We start from the raw sequence: 15,290 nt of genomic DNA, 5'->3' as shown, positions 1-15,290 counted from the left end.
ATTGCTCATTCTCCTAGATAACAAGATTTTCTCATCTCTGTTCCTCTTGTAGGTTCCATATGGCCTTTTTATCTTCGTTGTTGATGATCGATCAAATATTTCCTAATCCACTGTTTGATACATCAAAATTCGTAGTTTTATCTTTCTGAATGATTTTGCTAGCTGACTATTTAAAAGACAGCCTTTGTCTACCAGACATCCATACAGACAATTTAATCCCATATCATAGACAGATTTAGAATCCAAATCCCAAAGTTACACCACCAAGATTTTGTTCCTCTGCATCAAATGAACAGCATGAATCTTTGAGCTGCCCAATTTGCCGAGCAAAAAGGTAAAAGCAAAGCTCAATGTTTCAATATCAGACCTCACATTGATACCATCCTATTATAGTATCAATATATAGTATGATATAAGAAAACGAAGCATATCGAATATTGGTACAATACAAAATTACATACTACTTTAGTACCAATATAATATGGTATGGTACCGACTGATACGGCAAATTTTAGGTAAAAGCATAAGTGCGGCAAGTTGGTACAACCTACTTTCCTGGCTTTATGATGACAGGTCTGGAAAAATGTGCATCAGTAATATCAGCTAATTTACGCCTATTTCTCATATGTACAGGAGATGTTCATGAAATGGTCTGCTGGCCAATCACTTGAATGATCACTGGCCTTTCAAACGTACCAAAATGAATCGAGAATATTACAGAATTATAAGATCAGCTCTTAAATCCTTCCTTGTTCGTTGCCCAACCCGATTTCCTCTCGCCTTCGGTCTGCACATCATTGATCCAGTCAGATATCTTTCAGATATCAATTTATGTTTCTCAACCATGCATAAGGCATCGTAAAAGGTCAATAGATAATTATCAAAACACCTGCTTGCGCTTTGACTCCAAACAAAACCTACCATGTACAATTTAGAAGGGCCACTTCTTATTACAAGATGGAAAAGGATCAGAGGATTATTCCACCCGATCATACTTTCCCAAGCTTGCTACAGAGGCATGCGAAGAATGCTTTGCATTTCATGCACAACATGATCTTGAAAGAAGGTGACTCGTATATAACCCAAAGCATGCTACCACTGCATTCTCTGGATCTAGCAAATTGGATGAAAAATTATACTTAACTCGTGCGTTAAAGAAGCAACAATAATATATCTAAGATCTTACCAAACAAAAAAACAAGAAAAAAAATAAAAATTTACAGAGAGCTTCGGAGCTGCAAAAGGGGCAGTGCCACCACAAAGAACATCCTAAAGGCAGCTTCAACCAATCCGATATGTGCTGATCTAAACAAGGCAGACAAGACATTGATATGCAAAAATAGAAAATCATCAACTCATCACTCATTGTTTGGAAGTCCAGCCATATGTTCGTGTAAGGCGGATCTGTTCAAATAGTCACTTGAATTAAGTTGCATCATCCGAAATGCAATTGACACGGACATACAAAAATCACTAAAATTTACCTGAGCAAATGCGTAGATTGCCCGCAGAACCCGAGCATAATCAGTGCCAAGCATTTGAATAATGATGTCCGCCAGAAATGTACCCCACATCCTGCATAAGTTTCGCAATGCAACAATTTTCATCATCAAGTGGCAAATAAGCCTTATGATAGAAGAACTGAATCATCTGACTGCATAGAATTGAGTTTTATGTTTATGGTTCACCTCGGTTTGCAACTAAGGATAAGTTTCCAAGCCACATTCTCTAGATTAAAACCATGGATAATTAATAAACAAAGTTTAATAGCAAATAAATTGTGTCCTGATGGAAGGAATTGCAAATGGCTTGTTGAGACTGTGTAATGTTAGAATCAAGCATAAGGAAAACAGACAACATGAGCAAACAGCAAAGCAGACAAGTACAACAGGCAAATCCTAGGTTAAAATATTTTTCCAGCTCACAAGTGCTTGAAACAGCTTGTACTTCTAACTACTGTTAGAGGAAAAAAAAAATTAGAAAGCAGGACAAGCAAGCTCTGCCTGTAACAAATTCGTTATGTTAGTCATATGTCCTACATTCTATGCTATAAAAATGATACCAGTTCAAGCATTGGTCAATTGTCCGTCACTATCTAGACTTTATTTCAGCACCAAATATAAATTTAACAAGCAATAACAAGAGGACAAAATCAAATAACAAAATAATTTGATTACAATAAAACAAGGTTACAATGGAGCTGCAAACACAAGTAAAAGTGATCATGAAGGTCCGCATTATGCATGAGCTTCCTATCAGTTAAAACAAAACCAAACCATAGGGAGCAACATATTCCTAGCTGGCACCCCGGGAAAGATAACAATATAAACATCCACATACGCTATTTCACTTGTATAATCAGAAGGGCTCTAAAGTTTCTTGAAGTTTTCTGTTGTAAAAAAATGTTTATGAGAATTATCAGTTTCCTCAAAAAACAGAAAAAGGAAAAAAGTTTTCTAGTAAGAAGTGCCATACTGATAATTATAAATAGGATCGCAGAATAATGCTTATCAATCAACAAAAAATCTTTCACCAGTTTAATGCATTATCATTTTAAGAATGTTTTATGTCTAGCAAGTTTAATGCTCAGTTGAAGAAAGAATTTGAAATCAAATGCCCAGTACGTGCCGCAAACTAATAAATTCCCCCAATGATGCTTTTGAAATTGGAAGTAAAAGTAAAGAAGAAAACACATACAGTGGCCCAAGTAACATCATAAAACTCTTCAGCCCAAGATACCGTGTTGCAGCACGAGCCAAGCCCTACACATGTTCAAAAATTATGAACTAGCAGAGTTAACCTAATATCACCAGACAGATCAAGAAATCATTCAGATTTGCATTCATATTTCCAACTCAAAGTAAGCTGGCACTGGAGACAAAAACATTGTTTTTAATGTGTAAGAGCCTTCCTAAAGAAAGAATGACCTGTCTTGCAGCAATTGCAGCTGCCCTTGACTCCAGGCCAACAGCTACTAGTTGTCCACCCTGACAGCCACAAGGAAGGAAACATGTTTGAAAAGGAAGCCATTTACTGTAGTATAATAAGATGTACTTGTCAGAATAAGTTGAGAAATCTCGCTGGTTATTCTACACCAAAATGAAATCAAATATCCTTTGCTAAATATTGATAGCATTATCACCTAGCACACTAAGCACTATCAACTCATAATATGAAAACTGCAAAGCAATATATTTCCTGAATGATATTACTGCAAACATTCTAATGCGAGTATGACAAGTAAACAAACAAATTGGAGAAATCCAGATGCAAACAATATTATGCAACAGAACTAGCAACATACAGGTAGTAGGACATGTATCTGTCATAATGTTATTACCCAAAATATGGAAAAAAATTTTGCAATGGTATCAATTGCAACGGTACAGACAGAAATCAATAAAAGCCAGTAGCTTCGATATATTCCATATTTTTATTTGCATGATTCATTTTATATAAAAGATACAATTAAATAGAATAAGGAAAGATTTATGTACGAAATTCTTTTTAAAATTTTACATACATTAGGAAAAAAACTATGGCTCATAAAATCACCCAACCATTACATGTATAGACTTCAATGAACGGTTCGCTAAAATAATAGATTTATACTTATTTCAAATTGTAGTACCTCCTCAGAGTTCAGGATATGCAATCAGATGATGGCATGGCTAGTTACTAATTTAAGAGTCAGATCCATTGGGAAATTTTCCAATATGGTTTCGCTAGGAAAAATAAAGGATATGAATCAAATGTGTGTTTGTCCGTCAAATGGTTGCTCTGGTTCAACTGGATTTGAGATATTGAAGCCTCTGATTTCTAATTGACATTAAATAGTGCTATATAAAAAATGTTGCAAAGAATGGATCATTTTGGTGCATGAATCTCCATCATGATCATTAAAAGAACACTAATCTCCAGTATGATTGATGAATTTTCTTGATGTACATTTTGTGGATACATTTTCAGCAGGTTCTGGTATATGATGACTTGGATCCATGAACACATCCAAGCTGTTCTCAAGTACCATATGCAGCAGTTGGCTGCTCTAGGAAACAATAACCAGCATATGATTGATTTTGGAAGAGGAATCAGCATATTCCTACCCTGTATTTCAAAAATCTTAAAGTATAATTTTCCAGGATACATAGATACTGTTTTTCTCATATAACATATGCCTTAATCTAGCAATTATCTTCTAACTTGGAACAAGAGAATGATATTACTTACCCTTGGCCAATCATTTCAAGATCTTTCAAGATCATCAAAGTACATCCATGTTGCTCATCAGCTTGTCCCAGATTTTGCTGTTGCATGTCTTCTATTGTGGGATCCAATCATTCAAGTACATCCTTATGTAATTATAGTCTCTTGTCATAATCCATGTAAGTCACCATGTTATATTTGTCGAAGAATTGTTTCAGCAATAAAACATCTGATCTACTGACATTAAGATGTAGGTCCAATCCACAATAAGTGGGACCTGAAAATACCTCGGATCTGCAATTAAACATGACATCTAAAATAATTTCATATTCCCACATGGAAAATCTACAAAGGGAACAAACCTAAGCTCCAGAAGGTGATCATTTTTACGATCTGGTTGAACACTCGAAAGAAAAAAGAAGATGAAAAGATAGGACAAGATACACGAAGAGAATTCAATTCTTTTCATTCTTCACCAAGACCCGATTTTGCATCATCTCTTCTCTTGCTTTTATTGCTAACAAACATTATAAGACGATACAATTCCTTGATTAGGAAAGAAATAATCAAAATAGAGAATAAGACACTTAAACTTTCTAATAATAGAAAACTTTTTATCTCTACAAAACCAATGTAGAAAGCCATAAATATCTCCAAATACAATTTATACTTAAAATACTTTCAGAACTTTCTGACAACTGAAAAATATGTATTTTTACAAAACCAACATAGAAAGTCATTGATCCAGAAGGATCACCAACCTCGATATAAACCACTTTGGCCACTACAGGTAGTGCTGGACAGAGTCTAAGAGCAAGATCCACCACATCAAAAAGCCGACTCACGTGTCAAACTTTCGAATGTCATAACTTGGTCATACGATGTCCAATTGAGATGATTTTCTTTTGTAAACCACTTAACTTTTTGAGCTCTATAACGTGACACCGCCCCAATGGGCGCAGCATAGCTAGCGACCAAGCCCAAATTACATCATTTGGGCCCCGACAAGGCCGATCAAAGCAAAAAATTTCTTTTCTAAAAAGACTTTGACTGGGCATACTCTTAATCCAAGAAGAACTAGACGGAGCGATGAAAGGCAAATGCAGGAGTTGAGATCTACCTCTAAAACAATTTTAGCCTATTTTTGTTTATGTCCACTATTCATGTGTATGTTAGGAAAGCTCGTCCTATTTAAACCAGACGAGTAATCCAAACCCGAATTATGTAAGGACGGACCTCACCAGCATAAAAGAGGCTATGTACCTTAGTTTTTGATCATCAATGAAAGAAAAGGGGACTAAGACCCTACTTTCGCCAAATTTTCTATTTTTTTCTAAATTTTTTTGAGAAATTCGAGTTAAGCAGGCTGAGAAAATTTTTTCTTCTCTCCATTGGATTAGTCATAAATATCTCCAAATACAATTTAAACTTTCCTAAAGCAATCTAGACCTATAGAAGCGCCAATAGATAATATTCTTACTTAAAATGGGACCTAAAAACTTAGTAAAAGAATAGACAAAAACTAAGTAGGAAAATAATAAGAAAGAGGAACATAACAGACCTCCTAGAGGATTTAAATGAAAGAATCCTAAGAACCAACAAAACAGCAATTAACCAAAAATAGAAAATAAAAAAAAAGAATATGATTAAATCTCCATATATTTCAAACTTAATCTACATTAGTAAGCATGGGATTCCACTTCAATGGTTTTTGAAGCATAGATTCCACAAATGCAGGCTAACAAGGGTTGCTTCAACATCTATATGACTAAAGTATGGAGCGCCATCAAAATTGCAGTGCGGACACTAAATATTGTTTATGATGAATCAAGTTTATTTAATAGATTAGATATTCGAATCAAGAAGCTTCTATACAATATCACAATTCAGAATCAATAGTTTAGGCCCAATAAAGTGCATATGGAATAGTGTATGCTTCACACATCATAATGCATAATTAGATTACAGGCTGCTAAAATTTGGGACGAATTTATTGTTATGTTAGTAATAGAGTAAACATATTGTATCATTTTACATTAATTTTCTTGAAAAAGGAAAAATATAACATAAACTAATGATTCAAATGCAAAGCACATGCTTTAACTAGTATAATATAGAACTAAAGGGTCCCTAATATAGAAGGGTGTCAGCTAGTAATAACATCAAAGATAGCTCGAGCAAACATTCATCGAGCAGATCACAAATAGTTATGAAAAGGTTATACGGCAATGTTTTGTGGCTACAGACGCATATATCTAAGTGCAAGAAAAAGGTATCAAGAGATTATCAAATTTATTCCAATCTCAAAGTTGGAAGAAGGGCAAAATCGCTGCATCTTAGTAATTAAATCAACCAAAGATAAACCCATGAGATAACTTAGAAAATGTATTGGCAAGGAAAAGAAGAAGAAAATACAAAGGGACTCTCAAGTTGCTAACAGAATGCTAATAGCACATAATATAACTTAAAAATAGACAGGTAGATAGCATACATATATAATCTGCATATTGACACAAAATTGGTTTCTATCAAGGCAGCCTAGGATTTCAATGATGTTCGTACACAATATACAAACTTTGTCCATTACATGCTGCACTATATAACAAATATCACAAACTGAGATAATTTTCAGAAATATATCACAATCAACCAAGTTATATGCCTGATTCATTCTAAGCTAAATATTAGGAAAGTCAAAGAAAAAACTTGTTTATTGGATAACAAGAAGTTGTGTAATGTTTGAAAAAATGCAACCGCATACCTGTTTTACAATTTCATGCTTTATCTCATAGTTTGCAGCCTCCAGTAGCATCTTTCCAGATAGTCTCTGAGCTAACTATCGTAAAAGGAAAATAATAAAGAATTGAGGCATTGCAAGAAGATAACTCCACATGTCATGATACGCAAAATGCCTTCATACCGTTTCATAAATCTTTGCCACACCTAACATGCCACCACCCTATTGAGAGGTAAACAGATTTACTATGATAGCCCAATGACAATAGAACATAATTTGGCTGAATACAAAGCTTTCAAAGAAGAAAACCTTCAGAAATATTTGCTGGAGTTCTTTTGCCCCAAATCTCAATGCAGGAAAGGCATGCACCTTCCACTGGCTGAGTCCAACTTCAAGACTTCCATGACCATTTGAATGTTTGCTGCCATCCCATGGAAAAGAAATAGTGCCCACCTCCTTGCTGATTTCAAAAGCAAATCGAAAAATCAAAGAAAAAAACTAGAAAAATCTAATACCTAAATGAAAGACTGAAGAGAGGAGACAAGGAATCTTTTCCAAGGGAATTACATGGTTATTTTTCTTTTAAAAAAAATTTAAAAAAAAACGCATGCTAACTGTTAAACATCTTCATCATGTATCAATTAGAGGTATGAAGAATCTCATGATAGTAATGGAGTTTTAAAAATTATACCTACGTGCAAAGCTGCTAACCAACAGAAAAATTAGTGTGCACCTCTCACTCTCATTCTTGCACTATGTTGAACTCTGAACAACATAAATTTCAATTTCCCCTCCTGAACTCATTCTTGCTTGCAGTTGTTACTTCTAAATTATGATATTAGCCATTCTCATTGTATCAGAAGATGGTATAGCTCTCTCAACATACCTAAAGCTAAAACATAGTCACAAGCAGATATTTGAGATATTATCATTCAAATTAATCATTACTTTTCTGCTTTATGAAAAGTTCCTAAACCAGACAAAGTCAACATTTTCTCGTGGTTGGCATCAAACAAACAGATATTAACATCTGCAATGGAGACAGGTTACATGTAACAATTCAGGATCTCACCCAAAAAGGCTAGCCAGAATGTATTATTTCTGCATGGATCCTCACATACTCCCCTTGTTTAAGCATTGGCGTCATTGCCAGGTTAAGGATCCAAATCCATTCAAATCTAATCACAAGCACTACAATCAGCCCGTGGTCAGCTTCAATAGGCATGTGCTGTAGTATCTCCTAGTCTATATAAGCCATGGGCTGGATCCGCTCTGATACCATTTGTAATAACCCAGGACCTCATCCAAAAAGATTAAATGGAAGGTATTATTTCCGCATGGGTCCTCACGATCATGTATGGCCATGTTACGTGGCCAACCCAGGTGATGGGTTCAAGGCTTGACATTATAATCTCCTTATAAAATGCCAGTTCACTAAGTTGAAATGCAAATATTCAAAGAGTATCTGAATATCAGTGCATCGCCTATGTCTATATTGTCAGTTTGGGATATCTGGAGGTGGAAATAAGACTAAGGAAAAATCTCAGATTGGGCTGGGATAAGTAGGTGATGGCAGATTGGTGGAAGACTTGGAAAGAGAGAAATGAAAGAATCTTTAGGGCAACACAAGCTTCAGCAAAAGACATTATTAGAGAGGTTGATATTTTTGGGTGAAGTGGGCCTCGGTTGCTCCAAATAAATATGAAAAAGACATTTATAATTTCAGATCAGAGCGCTTCCACTGATGGCAACATTGTAATGGCTTCAATTCATTTTCTCATGAAATGAATAGATGGGAATATAGTGGATTAAGAATATACATCACATAGATGAAATTTGGCAGGCTAGCACTCAAGACAAAAAAGGGTGAAAGAGGCGAAGATAAAGAAGTCTACACAGAATATTTCAAGCTTCTAGTTCAGGGGCAAACAACATGCAAGATTTCAAGAGCAAGAAGACATGTATCTATGCTATGCCCAATGATGTAATAGGAAGCAAAATAAAAGTGATTGCATGATGTCTGTTTGATTTTCTATTGCAAGTATGGTTTCTTTGGAGTATGGTGATCCTAGTTCAAAGAGGTTTTTCTTTGGTCTCTTTCTCATTTTTTCTTGACCATTCAGGCATTCAGGATAATACCATAATGGTCAATCTATGTCATGGTCTCTGCAACAAATACTTCTCGTCACAAGTCACACATGCAATAATTTTGAAGTATCAGTTTATTGCCAACATGAATCAAACTCGGATTATTAGCTTAGATGGAATTTCAGTTTCCATTTAGATGGAAAGATGTCATGCATGAATTTGTTCTCTTTTCCCATGTTGATTTTTTATATATATTACTAGCAGGCAAAACTTATAAAAATTACCTTGAATATTCATTCAACATGTGAAGAAAAATTTCAACTTCAAGGTCTTCTGCTGACAATTTTTTTGAACATGGAATACCCAGTTTTCTTCTCACATCAAGTAAGACATTTCTGTAAGATGGTCTCCAACCCCTTTCAACAAAAGACATAAAAGGTCAGATACTTATACAAAAGGTACGTCACAGGAAACTAAAATTAAATTGGTTTTTTCTTTAGAAAAAAAAAAGAAAGAAAAGAAAGAGCACTTGGAAATCCTTTAACATATGTAAGAAATTGAGGGCAATAAGGCTCAAAACATTATATGGACTAAGTTCACCAAAAGAAGAAAATAGAAGAATAAGTAAAGAATCACAGTTTGAATTAACTAAAAGCTGTCAAGCACAAAGACTCAAAATCCAGAAAACTTCACGGACCGCAATGTTGAACGGGCATCTGCTGCAAGGTACAAGAATCTTGACTCTAAATGTGCTATAAAATCTTCTCGTTCCTCAATAGCCTCTCCACCCATAAGAAAATCAGCATGTTCTCTACTTGTAAATGATTTTAGCAAGGGACTGAAGTAGCTGCAGAAAAATGTTCAATCTGAATCACTATACAGATAATAAGGATACTTTGATTAAATCCTTTATGAGCTAAAGAGCTGAAAGTAGGTACAGTAGACAAAATGAATATTTGGCTGTATGTATGCAATTGTTTTTATAATTCTTTTTGGAAAAATTACTTAGACTCTCCCTCAACTTAGAACCAGTTTCACTTGGTATCCCTTGAGTTTAAAAAGTTTCAAAGTGGTCTTTCAAGTTAGTTAATTGGTTCCATGTAATCCTGCTATCGATCTTTGTTTATCTGAGCTCATGAAATTCCATCGTGCAATAGTCACATAAGATTTTTAGGACTGAAAATACCCTTGTGAGGAGTCGTTTACATGGAAAGGAGGGATGGCGAGGACAGATGAGGAGGGATGAGGAGGTTCGGAGTGGAGGAGAAGGTGGTGTTGGAAGAGGAGGTGGTGCAAGTGGGTGGGGCTTGGATCGGGTTAGATGGAGAGGAGGGATAAGGATGGCGGCAGAGTTTAGAGACAAGGAGGAGGAAGTGGAGACTGGAGAGAAGGGATGAAGATGATGGTGGGGTTTAAAAAGGAGGAGGAGGATGTGTTGGAACAGAAGGAGGTGGGAGTGGATGAGGCTCTGGTGGACAACGTTAGGGAGGAGGGATGGAGTGGAGGGATGAGGACAGTTGCGGGGTTTAGAAAGAAGGAGGAATTGTTGGAAGAGGAGGAGGTGGTGGGAGTGAGGAGAGATGAGAAGAGGAGTAGAGAAGGCATATTTTGATAAATAAGCCATTTCTATGTGAGTAAAGTTATCCTTTATGATGGCGTCTTAAATGTGTTGGACATCAAATGAGGCTTGGGACTATATTGAACCACTTAACTAACTTCAGAAACAACTTTGATACTTTTCAACTTGAGGGATACTAAATAAAACTAGCCCTAAGTTGATAGGGTATTTAAGTAATTTTTCCTTTCTTTTTTAAGGATTAGAAACCTTCATCAGAACAACAAGATCAAAATTACATGTCCATAAGATTGAGAAAATGAAATGCAAAATGCTCGCTTCCATTACCATGTCTATAATGCTATCATAATAGGCACTAGAACTCCCATGATCTGTCTGTGAGATGGAGAAAATTGCTTTGGGAGACATCGGCAATGAAGTGAAGACCAATTTTTCAGAGAGAAAGAGATCTGTAATTGTTCTTACAGAAATAGGAGAATGGCGAGTTACGATAATGCCTGTAATATTTCACTTCATTGAGATTTGAATCTATCAAGATGCCTTTGGAGTTGGTTTGAAGCATCTAGACACTCTTTTAGCCAATGAGTTTCAGCTCCTTTTTCAGCAGCCAAAAGTTCCCTTGAGATTATCTGAACCTTAAGGGCATTTTGCTAAAAGACATTACCTGCAGTGGCGAGTTACAATATTGCCTGTAATATTTCACTCCACTGAGATTTGAAGCTATCAAGATGCCTTTGAGGTTGGTTTAAAGCATCTAGACAACCTTTTTGCAAATGAGTTTCAGCTCCTTTTTTAGCAGCCAAATATGCTCTTGAGATTATCTGAACCTCACACTCTATAGCTCTTGATCAAAAGAGACGGTGACAAAGGATTTACATAGCTAGCCCTCAGTAGATGGATAAGGCCTCTAGGTTAGATTTGTTGAATTTGAGACCACTAGGAAGTCAGATTTCCAAAGGAAGTAGGGTTTTTTGGCTTCTAGTTAAAAGTGAAAGTGTTCCATTAAGTAAATCTATGATACCACCCAATCTCATATGATGAACTTGCAATGAAAGAGTTAATGAAGTCCATCAAACATTCACTTCTCATGCCTCTAACTTATAAGGTGCAAAACGATTGAATTCATGACGATCTGAATTCAAAATAGAGAAGATAATTAGTATGGATTTTAATGTCTTTTTTTCTCACAGGGTTTTGGATATTGAATATCTCTAAAGTATAATTTCAAAATTATGTTTTCCCTGAATGCAAATCCTTAAGGTCTTCAAAATGTAATTTGAATATTGCGTTCAACAGAACATAACCTTACAACGGTGCATCTATCAATTTTATAACTAGGATTTTCATATACAAAATTTGTTTTGGATTTTTCATTTCTTACGTAGTCACCACATAATACAAATAGACAACCATGACCTTTTGTATGAATTTCAAGTATTCATTCTCTTGAGTTTGATGTATCCAATTTAAATCAATTGAGAGCACTTTTAACAAACCAATATGCAAAATGCAGATATTTTAACATACAAAAATTGTAACTTTACATAATTCAAATTTATATATGTTATCTAGTTATCAGCCCAAGCCAAGCTAGTACCCAAACCTAACCTAGTAAGCTTCTAAGACCAGTTTTTAGATCTTAATTTAATTATCTTCTAACAATCAAAATATATTATTAGGCTATTGGGTACTAATAACATCGCCACAATCAAGTTTGATTTTAGATATTACTTCCTTCTACCAGGTCAAACTATGTATTTAAAACTTACTAAGAAAATGAATTCTTAAACTTCTTGACCAAACTCATAGAGTAACAGAACACAATTATTTCATGTATCTTACACTAATGTATCCAATTTTACAATGGAACCAAGAGAAAAATCAATGATTTAAAAATTTAAGAGAAGAAAAGCCATATCCATAAACCAAAAGCTGCATCAACTGAGTATTGACTGGATTAATTTTGCTTTTTCAAAGTTATATCTCTCCTGAGTGTTCCACATAATAGAAAACCACCCTTTCCTCAATGCATTCCTATCCCCTATTCTTCTATACAAGGCCCATGAAACTAGTACCAAGAACTGTACAAGTATGTTCTATCCCCTATTCCTCTTTACAAGGTCCACAAAACTAGTACCAAAAACCGAACAAGTGTGTTACTGATTCTATACGGTATGGTACATGGTATGCACCCTATACTGACGCAGACTTCCAATACTCTTCTCGCTCCTAGCCATGGTACCACCCAAAACTAGGAGATTTGGACCAATATCGAACTGTACTAGTTCAGCTCATATACTAAATCAAACCTCGGTTCTATATCAGTACTTATCAATATAGTACAATCCAGTCGGCAAGGGGTGGCACGGGTTAGTACGATAGATCTTGCTTCTTTGCATTTAAGCATATTTCTTGCAAACCACCACCACTATCCCACCATTCTCATCTCTTCCTAAACCTCTGACCCATGCTCTCTCCATCACCATTATCCCGCCAAATCACTAGCGATTGCAACATTGGGCAAGAAAGGATGATGGTAAGGAAACCTCAGATCATGCACCCAGTATAAGTTTATGTATAGATTCTTAGGAGTATGAAAAGTTAAGAAGGCTAACTAGCATTCAAACCCAACATAGTACCAAAAGAAACCTCTTGCTTACTAATCCAAACAAGATTTGTCGTCTCAGTACCGGACCCCATACCGGTGCCACACTAGCACAGTGTCAGTACGGTACATACAAATTTTTTTTGGCATACCAAGTGTCGATATACCACCTATACTGAATACCGGTACCGAACTAGTATGGTACGGTCCGCCCGTTTGAGCCGGTACGATATATGAATCCAAGGATAAAACTATTCATAAATATATAAACTACAACATGCAATTTCACACCACTCTGATTTCATTCATCCTATACATCTTAGTATGAGGTCACCCCAGAATAAGATGTTTTCATGTAGCGATAAATTTCCCTAACCAAGCTAGAAGAATTCAGCACAGTAGAGTTCGTTCATTTTGAGGTTCTCAGTACCTCATCCAAACTGGTAAAGTACCAGCTACCAAGAATGACATAATTAATTGGCAACAAAGGTAGCAAACCAGTGTGGAAACAAAATGAAAAGTTTTAGCTCTTCCAAAATGGGTTCCAAATAAAGACTAATACAATAAATTTCTGAAAGATTAAAGGAAAAGAATGGTAAAGGAGAATACTTACCTCGGCCCAAAGAGAATGCTTTCCAGCTCGTACAATTCATCATCAGTAGCAAGTTCAAGCACAGACCGCAGCTCAGTGTCGAATATTTCTGCCAATTAAAAAGGAAATGAAGTAACCAAAAGAACACACAGGATTAATTGCTTTAAAGCCTGCATCCACCTCGAATACTATTCCCTAAAAAACGAACTTTTATTTTTAAAAAAAAAAAAAGCCGCCCATCACCTTCTCTTCGGGCCGAAATCGCCGCCTGCAGAGGACGAAATCGAACAGCCAGACGCCCCGGTGAGAGAAGAATCCGCCGATTCCCCACGAGCTCGAGCTAGGGTTTAAGCACATTGGGCGACAAAAGGGGCGTCAGGGGATCCAATTCTTTTTAAAGCCCCAAAAAGATTAAGATTTTTAGAGGAGAAAAAGGAGGTAGAGAAGGACTAACCCAAGAAGAAGAAGAAGAAGAAGAAGAAGGGGAGAAGAATGCTCGCTGGTGGTGGCTTCTGGGGCTAAGAGCGGGGGAGGCGGAGAAGGAGATGGGATGGAAGGTGACGGCACCCATCGATCCTCCGCCGCTCGGCACGGCTGGAGCTCAGGGCGAGGCGGTGACCGGATTCATGCAATGGACGTGAGGAGACCGCATTTGGGTTTTGTCTACTTTTGTGAAGATTTACATCGTTGTCGTCGTCTTCACTAGCCGGACAGAGGGTGCTTTGAATTTCCATTCTGCCACAATGGGATCTCTTTCAGCGTTCACGATTATTAAATCTGAATTGGTGGTGGACTTATTTGAGGTAAAATAAGCGTCGAGTAACCATAGATCAGTACATGGTGATGCATTTTCGTTCAATTTAAGATATGAGACATTTTATATGATCATGTATGTTTAGGGGCAAAATGGATAATTCGCCCACATCGAGACCTTGTTGTGCCTCAAATTTTAGAGATGTGAGAAAGGTTAGAGGAAAAAAAATTAGGAAGGATGTAGGTCTGATGGCCGGATAGCCTGCTCGGCTTGCTCAAGACCGAAACCTTTCAAATGAGTTTGGGCAAAATATTTTAAGCCCAGCAGGCCAGGCAAACCTGAAATAGGCTAGACTAAAGTTTAGGTCTTTGAACCCAGATCGAGCCCAACCCAATAGATTGCCTTGATTTAAATTAAATAAGTGGCTAGTTTAATTGAGGAATAAGGCGGCTAGGGTTAGTGGTTCTAGAACCGATATTCTAAGTTTAGGAACACCAAAACTCTTTAATGTCTATGGCTTATGAGCTTTCCTGCTGTTTGCACCCTATATCAACAACTCATATAGCTGCCCCATATGGACGAGGTTAAGGGCTCAAAATAGATTGAAATAATGCTATCCTTGCTAGACCTGATGGGAATCGGTCATGATAGATCAAAACATTAGCTAAAAGAATGGGATTCGGCCATGGCGTGTGTAGGCACAATTCGAAGGATAGTTTTATTTCATATGCG

General features: G+C 36.4%; 1 protein-coding gene across 4 annotated transcripts; it reads right to left on the bottom strand.

Annotated features, from left to right (window-relative positions):
• Positions 1-458: 458 nt before the first annotated feature.
• Positions 459-14,570, bottom strand: LOC103708610 (uncharacterized). 4 transcript variants are annotated; one of them, XR_001879545.4, is made up of 14 exons: positions 14,259-14,570; positions 14,048-14,144; positions 13,826-13,913; positions 9,729-9,878; positions 9,316-9,447; positions 7,253-7,403; positions 7,127-7,165; positions 6,968-7,042; positions 2,928-2,987; positions 2,698-2,762; positions 1,485-1,575; positions 1,222-1,404; positions 922-1,113; positions 459-787 (listed from the first exon to the last, which is right to left on the bottom strand). XR_001879545.4 is itself a non-coding variant. In XM_008793621.5 (12 exons), exons 1-12 carry the CDS (start codon positions 14,373-14,375, stop codon positions 1,363-1,365), a joined length of 1,107 nt encoding a protein of 368 aa, XP_008791843.1. In that variant the 5' UTR covers positions 14,376-14,570; the 3' UTR covers positions 1,122-1,362. The 4 variants fall into 4 exon arrangements, 2 of the variants coding, with proteins under 2 accessions (XP_008791843.1, XP_088577577.1); XR_015986915.1 differs by lacking the exons at positions 459-787; positions 922-1,113 and adding an exon at positions 4,231-4,500 and having other exon boundaries at positions 1,122-1,404; positions 14,259-14,546; XM_008793621.5 differs by lacking the exons at positions 459-787; positions 922-1,113 and having other exon boundaries at positions 1,122-1,404.
• Between the last annotated feature and the right edge of the window lie 720 nt (positions 14,571-15,290).

Source organism: Phoenix dactylifera, chromosome 5, assembly GCF_051530095.1.
Source record: "Phoenix dactylifera cultivar Ajwa chromosome 5, Ajwa_hap1_PhDact_Kaust_v1.1, whole genome shotgun sequence".
NCBI classification, from domain to species: domain Eukaryota; kingdom Viridiplantae; phylum Streptophyta; class Magnoliopsida; order Arecales; family Arecaceae; genus Phoenix; species Phoenix dactylifera.
This window is presented reverse-complemented; position numbering and strand designations above follow the sequence as displayed.